Below are 12,685 nucleotides of genomic sequence, written 5' to 3' on the forward strand. Positions count from 1 at the left end.
AGGTCTTTATATAAAGGAAATTTTTTTCCATATAACTTAGGACAAATATTGAAATAGTCGGAAAGGAAAAGTATATGTTAAAGATAAGCTTTGGCTTAGTACATACAGGTTCTTTTCCTAGGTCTATTCCAATAACTCAACATAAGTGAAAAAATAAATGATCTAAGAGCTGTATAAGCCAGAAACAGAACTTTAGCCCCTTTGAAGAAGGAAAGAGGAACACTATTCAAAGGACTAAGGCCAAAGGGAAATAAGGTAACTAATATTTATAGAGAACTGCCTGTAGAATTAGGAGCTAGATTCAAACCCTGTCTCTGATATTGGCTGTGTTTTACTGAAGTCAGCTATATTAAGACTAATTTTAAGAATGCCTGCCAATTTGAATTGGTGGAGGAGTTCTCAATAACAGATCCAGTGCTCCCAAAATACCAACTTAAAATTATCTACATGATCTGGAAAGATGGTGGAGGTCAGCTGACATACTCTCTCCAAATTTCCTCTACCAAAAAAAAAAAAAAAAGACGGAACATCCCCTAGAGCAGCAGAAATAAACGTGGTAAAACAGTGGTTTGCTTAAGATCACCTGAGAAGACTCTAGGAAAAACCTGATCCCCAGGAGCAGAGGCTTTGCCAGACTAAATAAAGTACAAATACCTCAAAGCCAACTCTGGAATCAACAACAAGCCCTGGGGGCAACTGGGGCTAGGAGGCAGCTTCAGCCTTAGACATTTTTTATCTGATAGTGTGGGGATGATAGAAGGATTTTCTACTGTTGAGGGACATCAAGCACAGCTGTGTTGACCAGATGAGTCCTGGGGGTCCAACTACTGCCAGAGAGAAGATAGCATATACTTGGTGAGTACAGTAGCAGAGGGGCAAGGACACTGATTACTGTGGGTACTTGTACTGGTTTCAGTTCCAAGAAAGAGAGGATAGCTATAATTTGCAGCCACTGGAGGGACCATGGGTGGTGGCTTTAGGAATAGAGAACAAAGTCTAAGGTTGAGCCTTGGGACAAACCTTGGGAAATAACAGTAGGAAGAAACTGAGGCTTGGGGCATTACTCTCCATACTTTAAGACTCGACTTGATCATGCTAATAGCTGCAAAAAAATAATAAACAAAAATGAGCAAAGGAGAAAAAACCCACCCCCATAGAGAGTTACTATGGGGATAGAGAAGTTCTAGGTTCATTCATATTCAGAGGATGATAATAAAGCTAAAAAAGCAAATCCTTTTTCAAGGAGAAATGTCAAATGGTCCCAAGCATAAAAAGATTTCCTGGAAGGACTTAAAAAGGACTTTAACAATCAAATAAAAGAGGTCAAAGAAAAATTAGAAAAAAATTAAGAGCAATCCAAGAAAACCAAGAAAATTATGAAAAGAAAGTCAACCAACCTGAAACAGAGAATCAAAAACTTGAGGAAGAAATAATTCCTTGAAAACTAGAATTGGGCAAAGGGAAGCTAATGACATTCCTAAGACACAAAGAAATCATAAAACAAAAGAATGAAATAATAAAAAAAGAATGTGAAACCTCATCAGAAAAATCTGATGATCTGGAGAATAAAACAAGGAGAAATAATATAAGAATAGTCAGAATGCCTGAAAATCATGATTAAAAAAAAAGAATCTTGATAAAATATTACAAGAAATTATTAAGGAAAATTGCCCTGAAGTTGTAGAACAAGATGGCAAAGCACAAAGAGAAAAATCCCCACCAATTAATTTTAAGAATATCATAGCCAAGTTTCAGAGCTCTCAGGTTAAGAAGAAAATACTGGAAGCAACAAGAAAAAATAAACAATTTAAACATCGTGAAGCTACAATAAAAACTACAGAGATGTAAGAGCTACTATGTTGAAGGACTGTAGGTCTTGGAGCATTGTATTTTGTAGCACAAAGGAGCTAGGGTTATGACCAAGCATAACTTACCCAGAAAAATTAAATATAATCCTGAATGAAAAAAAAATGGACACTTAATGAACTGAAAGACTTTCAGGTATTTGTGACAAAAACAGCAGAGCTTACCAGAAAATCTGAATATCACATTCAGGAGAAATATAAAGTTAACATTAAGGACCAATTATAAGGGACACGATAAGGTCAAATTGTTTACTTTTTGTATGTGAAAATTTAAGTTCTTTTATGACTCATTTTTATTTCGGTAGTCTGAAAAAAGGGCTTGGGCTGAGCTGAGTATGATGGGGTGGGGCAAATCTAAAAAAACTGTAGGATGAGATAAAAAGGAGCAGTTATCTCATACAAATGGCAAAAAAAAGGAAAAAGATACAGAAGAAGCTAGTAGGGAGGAGGGCATTATCTATAAGGGCATAAACAGTTTCTAAATTCAGAAACAAACAAGAAACAAGATGATAAGGGGATAGGGAGATAACGGAGGGATTCTTGGAGGGGTGGGCAGGTAAAGGAATAGGAAGGTAATGCAGTGGATAGAAGTAGAGGGAAGAGAAGGAATAGGAATAGAAGAAGGGCAGTAAGGGAAAATAGGAAGGAGGGAAGTATGTAACAAATATAGTTTAGAATGTGAATGGGATGAATTTACCTATAAGGTGGAAACTGATAGATTAAAAATTCAAATTATCACTATGTTTTATCAAGAAATGCTATAAAAATGAGATACACACAAACATTTAAAAAAAGGTCAGGAGTAGAATTTATAATGTAAAAAAAACAAAGGTAGTAGTAATCACTATCTCAAAGCTAAAACAGATTTAACCAAAAGAGAAAATAGGGAAACTACACTATATGTCAGCCATACTACTCAATATTGTTTTAGACCATTTAGAATAACTAGACAGTATAAAATACCTGAGAATATGCCTACCAAAAGAGACACAGGAACTATAAGAATACAAACATAAAACACTGTTTATACAAATAAAGTAACATCTAAGTAACTTAAGTAGTATTTACTGTTCATGTGCAGGCAAAGTCAATATTAAAACATGACAATTTTACCTAACTAATCTATTTATGTAATGCCATCCCAATTAAATTACTAAAAAATTATCTTACTGAGTTAAAAAAAATAACAAAGTTTATTTGGAAGAACAAAGGGTCAGAAACTGCAAAGACACCAGGGGAAGAAAGATATAAAGGAAAAAGATTCAATAGCATCAGATCTTAAACCTTATTATAAGGTTAAGAGCATTGTTGAGACAATCTCCCAGACAGAATGGGATTTAGGTTGGAATGTTGCTGTGGTGCAGGAAACGAATTGGTTGAATTAGAAAAGCATGGAAAGATTTGGACATATGGAGGATGCTGTCTACCTTCAGAGAAACAAATGACAGGTGGAGATAAGCATGGCATGGACTAACATATATGTTTTGTTGTGAGTATAAAAATGTTTGTATGATCATGTGTATGTGTGCATATGTGTGTATGTGTACATATATACTACTGTGTATTGTGCATATGTATATATGCATGCATACACATGTGTAGTATCTGCATTTAATCATAGCCTTCTTTGGTGGGGGCTGAGAGGGGGGAAAAGTAAGAAGGGCACAGCAGAGAACAAAAGAAAACTTACAAGAAAGCAAAGATGGACGGCTTTGAATATAATGAGTAGTATTAACTATACAGGCTTTCTTGAAATGGACATTTTTTTTATACTGAAATCCTCTCCTATGTTCTGTTGTGTACCAGATAATGTTATTTTTTTTGTATGTAAGTTCAAAATTAAAAAAAATATATATATATATATATACACACACACATATATATGTCTGTGTATATAAATAAAAAGAATTAGGAACTGTTAGATTCAAACCCTGTCTCTGATATTGGTTGTGTTTTATTGAACAAGTCACATAATAGTTCAGTGCCCCAATCAACTTATATTGAGATTAATTTGAAGAATGCTTGCTAATTTGCATTGGTGGAGAAATTCTCTATCACAGATTCAGGCCTCCCAAAATACCAACTTAAATTTATCTATAAAATCTCATACTACCTACTTAGATGTAATTGTAAATTTATAGAACTTCTCTTTTCTGTAATATAATCAATTTAAGTTTAAAAAAAAAAACAACATACCTTTCTCCACTATATCAAGGGGTCCTTCTACCTTTAAGAATGAAACACATTCTACAGCATTTAGGACAGAGCTAAGTACAGAGTAGCTGCTCTATTATGTCTTACTGAAAAAAGTAGTACAGTTTTGGGGTGGCTAGGTGGCACAGTGAATAGAGCACCAGCCTAGAGTCAGGAGGACCTGAGTTAAAATATGACCTTGGACACTTAACACTTACTAGCTGTGTGACCTTAAGCAAATCACTTAACCCCAATTGCCCTCCAAAAAAAAAAAGGTAGTACAGTCTCCATTCAATTCACACCTACAATGGTCTAGTGCTAAACTACCAAAAAATCATCAGGGCCAAAGTAAAAAGTATTAGAGGAAGGGACTGGGAAAGGGTGTTAGAGGTAATAGCCAGATGTGGTGTTAGGAATGGGCTCAGAACTAAAGCTCAGTGTTATATGATTATATCTTTCTCTTGAATATACCTACAGCTGTCACTTCTCTACTTATTATAAAGATTCGAGATATTTTTTAAAAAGGTCTAAATCTAAAACTAGTCCAACATTGTACAGAATACAATTTCAACTTAAAGAAATAATTTTATAAGGACATCTATAAAGTCATTATTGTAGGATAGTAACTTCCACCTTTTCAAAGCACCATTCTCCTAAAAAAAAAACTGACAAATGAGACAAGTGATTATACTGCTGCAAATAAAACTATTTCAACCAAGTGACATTAAATTTTATGTTAAAGTTTGATAGGTTAAGCACTGTCATTGTATGGCAAGTGTGAATATTCCTGGGTGTTTTTAAACTTACTTCAGTAGTATGTTACTCTTTTTAACACTTAGGGGAAAAGTTCCAATTCAACCTTGGTGAAATAATGGACTAACAAAAAGTCAGTTTTTAAATTAATTTATTTTTTACTTCTTCAGCTTCATCATGAAATTATTTCATGTGATATGTTTCAAATTAATTCTGAGGCCATAACTGTAATCCAACAGTTACATACAATGGTTTTTCCATTCAAATGCACAAGATTCATGTTCAAATAACAAAATTATTAAAGGGACTCAATTTTCCTTTTAGTTCTGATACTACTAAATTTTAATGACTATTAATCAACATCCCACTACACATCTCTCAAGATGAAAAGGGATGGCCAAATTATTTCAGTAGTGGTGACTGGAGTTTAATGACATTTAAAAGTTTTATTGATGGAAATTACTCAAATGTATGACTTAAAAAGTGTTTTAAAAATAAAAATCTAAATGTTGACATCTTCTCCAGTACAAATCTTCTTCAGTTTGATCAACAATTAATAGTATTTGACCTACATATTCATTAGACCATTCATTATACAGTGTTTCATAATTATTTTCAATGTTTTTTACCTGGCTAGTTAATTTTATTTTTGGAGAAAATGGATTATCCTAATATATCAATGGCAACATTTTCAGCAAGTAAACAATAACTATTTCAGAGGTTGAGAATCTGTGAGGCCAACAATCACTAGTATTACTGTTTTACACTGAAGTGTTCACTTAAAGTAGTGCAACGCTTTTAAGTGGGAGAATTACCTCCTAAGGCCAATTTACTATTCTGAGATCTAAAAAGATCATGATTCCTAAAATTCAGAGGCACAATGGAGTACATTAATGAGAGAAATTTCTCTTTGAGCACTAAGACTGCCCAGCTTCTAAAAGACAATCAAATTTTTTCATCTCATAAATACAGAATGCATCACTCACTCTCTTTGTTAGTGTTACCTTGTATTTTAGTTTTTCTGAAATACAAGTGTGCTATAAATTTGGAGTAGATAAAAAGTAGCCCATTTTAATGAGGCTTCACTTAAATTATATTGTCCTACACAGACCATTCTATATTCTATTTAACCAGTAGACAGACTATTCCTGACAAGGAAAATGAGTACCTGAGGAACTCTCAAATATGGCAATTTTTCCTCAGCATGTCAGCATGCTAAGAATTATTAGTTGATTTTAATTTAAAAATTAGATTAGCAGCACAAATGTACAATAACCTGGAACCTGAAAAGGGCTGTTTTATTTATTATCTGTGCTTTAATTTGAAGTTTTAAAATAAACAAAACATATGTTAAAGATTTTAAAGCTCAATTAAATTGGGAAATGTTTTCACAATCTGATTTAAGCAGTTTTTATCCTATTACAAAATTGAAGCCAAGATTACATTTTGAAGTAATGACTGATATAGTAAGACAAAAGTACAGTAGTACAAATGAATGTTCTTCTGTTTTTGTAAAAAGGAAAAAATACATAAAATCTTATTACAAAAAAGACTACAGATAAATTGGAAACCCTCATCAGCATGTGCATTTGATATATAGCAGAGTAAAAAAAACACATATACTCAGTTGCTGCTACCTAAAACAAATTCAATATGTTTTCATATGTGTGTGTGTGTATATACATATACATATGATGAATGATTCTTAAACTGAGATAATTTCCCACAAAAAATAAGACTCTAAGAAATTATATAAGGAAAGACAAAACACTGTAACAAATATGAAATGTTTAATTTGGGGACTGAGGTTTTCTTCAGTGCATGTCCCACTGCCAGCAATGGGCTATATATTATTAACAACTGCCATTACAAGAGTTAAGTATTTAATTACTATGTTAGCTGACATAACTCCAGATTATTTTAGTGTTTCTAGAGTGAATAACCACTTGGCATAAGTGAAATTCCAAAATGTCAGTCTAGGATTTCATTGGTTTTAGGGAAGAGGTGTCAAATTCTAATATAAAAGGATCTCTGCTGGCTGCATACTGACTTAGAAAACCACAAATTAGCATGATATATGTTTTACTGTATTTTTATTTGTTAAAAATTCCAATTACATTTTATCTGATGGGAGGTGGGGGGTAGGAGAGGAGGGAGCCAACCCTGGAATATTGTAGGCAGAATATGACACTTCCAGTTTAGGGAATTCCCAGCTAGCAAATACCCTCTATCAAAGCAGGCTGGTCATTGTTCTGTAATTTATGATCTTAGGGAACTGCCTGGGGCACTGAGAGGTTAAAGGATTTGCTGAGCCACAACAGAGACAGGACTTGAACTGAGACCTTCCAAGACAGAAGGCTAGTCCCCTATCCCAACATACTATGCTGCCTTAAAATATCAAACACACCATATGAAAACCTGGGATAGTAAGTTCTCTTAAAAAAGAAAATCATATACAAAGTACAAGTAAATGTAAAATGATTTCAGGACATTTCTATTTTTCAAGAAATCTTCTTTCCTAATACCATTGTAGAATCCTGTAACATTCGACTATGTTAAAATGGTATACAGAGAGAGTAAACAAGCCTGTTAATATTTATCATTAACTTATAATGACAAATATTAATAGGATATATACATTACCTAAGTAAATAGCCTACTCACAATTTTTATACTCTGGCACTTACTGTTTACAATATTAAAATATTTCTTAAAGGAAATTATTTTTGCATTTTCTGCCAATGGAGCTTTCCAGAAGAAAGGTGCTATATAAATCTGAAATTTCATTATATACATTCTTAAGGGATAAGCTTAAAACATCTTACAAATTGTATAAATAAAGAGATGCTTCTGAGATGTTGTCCATTAAAAAGCAATCTGTGAAAAAAAAGGGCACCTTTTGCAGAATTAAAAAAATTTAAGCTAAGGTTTATTATTGAATTATGCTCATAAATTCAAAGTTTTTAATTTGGAGCTCAGCCAGCAGTTAAATATGCTAGACATGGAATATTACTTTGCAGAATCTTAAGGATAACTATAGATATGCATGAATCTTAACACATACTCTGCCAACCTATAATGGTTCAAGTGCATCAGTATTACAGATGACTATGTGAAAACTTTAGTTTATTACATGTTTTTAAAAGCAAAGCTATTAGCCTGAAATAAGCTCAGTATTACTGAAGTATATATTCCTCTTTTTATACAACTTTTTAGACTGGGAAATTTTTTAAAAGACATCATTAATAAAAAAAAAGTAAGATAGTTTGAAGCTTTTCCCTCAAGAAAATATCTTTTTTTTTTTTTTTGGCACAATGAGTTTTTAAACCCAAGTACAGGAAGAAAGGATTTCATCTTGCAAAGTATAGGCTTGGAATTTCTCACTTGAAATGAACAATTTAAAGTGTATGTATGTGTAGCAGTAGTAGTAGTGTTTTATGCATGTTGGTCAGAAACAATCTCCTTAAGTGAAATACTGTACTTACACATTCAGCTTAACTTTAGTACCAGATATCTACATGCATTCCACTGATAACATTCACATATTATACAGATATTGCACAAGTAAAGTTGCCAATACACTAATGCTGTCTGGGCAAGATTTAAAATTTGCCCCTCAGTATTATTTTATTCATAGGTGTTCAAGATCCAATATTACTTTTCCCTAAAGGCCAACTGATCAATTCCATTAAAAGAATGCTGCTTCATTTGGTCCACATTTAATATGAAGATCTGTACCAATGTTTATTATACATTGTGTTTTTAATATCCCTTGAAATTCAGCAAAACCTGTTTTTCATATTTTTAAAATGTCCCTTCAAAACAGGAGAAGCATCGTCTAATTGTGTGTGTGTGTATAAAAATTAAAATGTGTGCACAGGGGTAGCAATGATTTCAATTTTGCCACCAGAGGTCTCCCTGTACACATTAAAGAACATTGCCACAGCAATATTTAAGTTCAACATCTATCAGAGATCCAGTAGGTGCAAAGTCCGCTAGAGAACACATTAACATACCATTACAGCTGGGTGTACACCTTCACTGCACAGTCTAATCCAGTTTCTGTCACTTTTCCCCTCCATTTCCCCTCCTGCTCTGCAAAATGGCTTTAGGGTATACTGCAGCTGCTAAAAGGGCTTCTGTTTTTCTTGGTTCTCTGTTTGTTAGGTCTAAGATTGATGACATCTCCACCATTGAGTGTGCTAGAATTCTGGCCAGAGTGACTTCCACCAGCTGTATTAAAGACACCTACATAAATTAAGGGGAAAATGCACAGATTATTCTGGGTCAGCTAGGCAGCATACTGATCATCTGAGTAAAAAAAAAAGCTAAGACTATTATTATTAGTAAATGTATTTTCAAAAATGTTAATTCTAAAACTCTGAATTATCTGTTCTATCCCCAAATTTCAGGTGCTATTTTTGAAGGGCAGTTGATTCCATTAAAATATATTTGGAGAGTTTAATTTTGTGAAATGTTATTGATAGCTTTTGTTTTTAATTTCAGTTGAACATTAATTAAAGATACCATGGATTTAAAACTTGGGTTTGAATATAAACTATTCCCATAGAAATGAAAAAGTGGATACAAAATTGCTTACATATCATGCGCATGATAGGAAACTGAGGGGGATAGACTAAAAAAAAAATTCAAGTGGCCTAACTTCTACTGTCTTAGATAAAATAATTTTAAAATGAGTTATCAGTAAAGTTCTTCACTGCAAAAAGACAATTAGGATGATATGAAGGTTTTTAAAAAGTTAAGCTGTCTGACATACCTCTACTGTTTACATTTTAAATGTGTTAAGAAATCAGAAGAAATAAAATCCAGCTAATTGCTCAATATAAATCTAAATCAGGGCATCCATGTTTTTATCTTACACTTAAGCACCACTAAGTCTGTACTTTCCTATTTACATTTTACAAAGGGAAAATGAAAGGTACCTTTTGAAAAAAGTAAATGGTCACTTAAATGATGAAATATCAAGATGAAAAATAAGCTTATCAAATCTAATATTTCATGTTTAGCACTTACCAATTTTGTTACTACTTGTATGCATTAATTCTGGATCTTCAGCTATTTGTTGTTTGAGTTTCTGAAGATATTTTTCTGCTAAATATTTAAAAACTAAAATGCAAAAAAAAATTCAGTTAACAAGAGCGTGTGAATAAAATATTTCACATATACAATAATGTTGTTATAGTCATCAGAGGAGTAGTTGTAGAAAAAGGGGCACAACAATTCACTTTTAGTGAAGCTGTGAATAGGTCCAACCATTATAAGAAGTAATTTGGAATTATACAAAGGGAATAAAATGGCCATGTAATAAAATGGTTCCACTGTTAAGTATGTATTTTGTTGTTCAGTCGTGTCTGATGCTTCCTGACCCTGTGGATCATATTGTTCATGAGTTTTTCTGGGTAAATATAGTGGACTGGTTTGCCATTTCCTTCTCTGACAGACTAAGGCAAACAGAAGTTAAGTGACTTGCTAGTGTCACATAGCTAGTAAGTGTCTGGAGGCAAATTTGAAATCAGGTCTTCCTGACTCCTAGCCCATCACTCAATCAACTGAGCCATCCAGTTATGTATACTAAGGACATTAATGACAAAAAGAAAGACCTGATATATACCCCAAATATTTATAATGGCATTATCTGTGGTAGTAAAGAACTAGAAAGAAAGTAAATGCCCACTCGATTAAATCAGATAACGACCACAAAAATTTTGGTCCATGAATGTAATGGAATATTATTATGCTATAAGAAATTATAAATGTAATGAATTCAGAGAATCATGGAAAGACAGTGCCATATGATAAATACAATGATGACAATCAATGCTTAAAAATTAAAATGACCAAACTTAGTCTCAGAGAAGAGATTTAAGAAGATACCTGCCCTATCCCCACCCCAACTTCTTTGTAGAAGCAGGGTACCTGAGTGTGAAACACGATGTATCAATTGTGTGACCCTGGGAAAATCACTTAAGCTTTTACTGCTCTGGGCCACAAAAGCTGTAAATCATAGACAAGGTGCCAATCTGCAATGATAGTTCCTCATGAGACATCTTTGGTTCAATGAAATCCCAGGTTCTTACAGGCAGCCTGGTGGCACAGTGGATAGAATGCTGGGCCTGGAGTCTGGGAGACCTGAGTTCAAATGTGACCCTTGGCAAATCACTTAACTTGTCTGTCCAAGTTTCCTCAACTCTAAAATGGGGATAATAATAGCACCTACCTCCCAAGGTGGTTGTAAAAATCAAATAACTGTAAAGCACTTAGTACAATGTCTAGTACATAGTAGTTGCTTCCTTCTTATCTCTATTTCTTGATACATATTTTAGAGAGTCAATGTAGCATAATGGATAGAACACTGGACTTGGAGAAAATCTGGGTATTTTTAAATCCTCTCTTTGACACTGAGCAAGATACTTCAATTCTGTGGGTCTCAATTTCTTCATATATAAAATGAAGGGATTGGATTTGATAACTTTTTAGGTACCATCCAGTTCCAAATACATGATTCTATGATAATTTACTAAACTAGGGCTCTGTCAATGACTGCAAGCTTAATATAAGTGAGTACCTCCGTACTTTGCTGATCAAACAACTTCTGGAGATTTTAGAAGGGACAGAGTCCAGAAGAGAATAACAATGGTCACCACCATGAAGTGAAGTATTCTCTCATTATCCAATTATATCATATTATTAAGCAAGAATGGATTGCAAATATTACTATGCAGGTTTTTAATTATTTCTTGATGTCTCTAAATATTTCCACTTCTTCAAAACCAAAATATCTGTATGGAGTGATGGAATGTAGAGAGAAGAAAGTATCAAGGAAAAGAGGGTAACAATGTCAAAGGCTACAGAGAGTTTAAGAAGGATGAGGACTGAGAAAAGGTCATTAGATTTGGCTATTAAAAGAACACTGGTAACTCTGGAGTGAACAATTTCAGTTGATGATGAAGTTATAAGTCATATTATAGAGTTAAAAAGAGTATGGGAAGAAAGGAAGTAGAGGTACCTATTGTAGATGGCCTGCTCAAGGAGTTTAGCTAAAAAAGGGAGAAGAGATATGAGACAAGAGCTAGAGGGGATGGATGGATCAAGTGAAGGTTTTTGAGGATAGAGATGACATGGGTATATTTGTAGGCAGTAGAGGAGCAGCCAGTAAACAGGGAGAGATTGAAGAAAAGTGAGCGTGAGGATGATAGAGAGAACAATCTGCTGGAGAGGATGGACTGGAATGGGATCACTTGTTAGTGTAGAAGAATATGCCTTGGCAAGGAGAAGTACCGATTTTTTATGTGAGATAAGGTGAAAGAAGAGAGACACAGAGAAGGCATCTGGGTGATATGAGCTGGGAAAGAAAGAAGAGGGGGCTCTTGGAGAATAGTATAATCTTTTTTCCAAAAATGTGAGGTAAAGTTCTGAGCTTAGTGGGAACTATGGTAGATTTGAGGAGAGATGAAAGATCTCTATTTAGGTTTAGAAGATCTGCTATGATGAATGGGATAGTGAGTTAATTAGGGAGGTAAAAAATAATTGCCTTGGAAAAAAAAGCGAGGGCTCCATTGAGGTTATGTAACATAAATCTGTAGTTGGACCTAGTCAGCATGGTTTCGTGCTTTTCTCCAGCTTTATTCAGCAGCATGTGTCTAGGTGCAAAGGAAGTGGATGGTGGGAGTAAACCAGGGCTGAGGCTTGGCAGGGGAAGACTGGGAATAAGGGGGCAAGGGAAGAGAAGAGGACAGTCTAGACAGTTAAGGGCTCAAAAGGGGGAAGAGAGGAAAAGCATAGCTACTGAAGGGGTTATAACCTAGGAAAGAACTGAAGGGTTGAAGGAATGGAGGTAATAGTATGGATGAAGA

The 12,685-nt window shown here is 34.0% G+C and overlaps 1 protein-coding gene across 1 annotated transcript in view; it reads right to left on the reverse strand.

Annotated features, from left to right (window-relative positions):
• Positions 1–4,945: 4,945 nt before the first annotated feature.
• Positions 4,946–12,685, reverse strand: part of RAB23 (RAB23, member RAS oncogene family) — a 36,464-nt gene continuing 28,724 nt past the window's right edge. The window contains exons 6-7 of the mRNA XM_069070683.1: positions 9,846–9,938; positions 4,946–9,059 (exon numbers count right to left, since the gene is read on the reverse strand). Of these exons, the coding sequence (XP_068926784.1) occupies positions 8,920–9,059; positions 9,846–9,938 (233 nt within the window). The 3' untranslated portion in view covers positions 4,946–8,919. The remainder of the gene's footprint in view (positions 9,060–9,845; positions 9,939–12,685) is intronic.

The sequence above is a fragment of the Petaurus breviceps genome, unplaced genomic scaffold (assembly GCF_028583685.1).
Source record: "Petaurus breviceps papuanus isolate PSGF00001 unplaced genomic scaffold, PetGlider_PUasm1.0 90822, whole genome shotgun sequence".
Taxonomy (NCBI): Eukaryota; Metazoa; Chordata; class Mammalia; order Diprotodontia; family Petauridae; genus Petaurus; species Petaurus breviceps.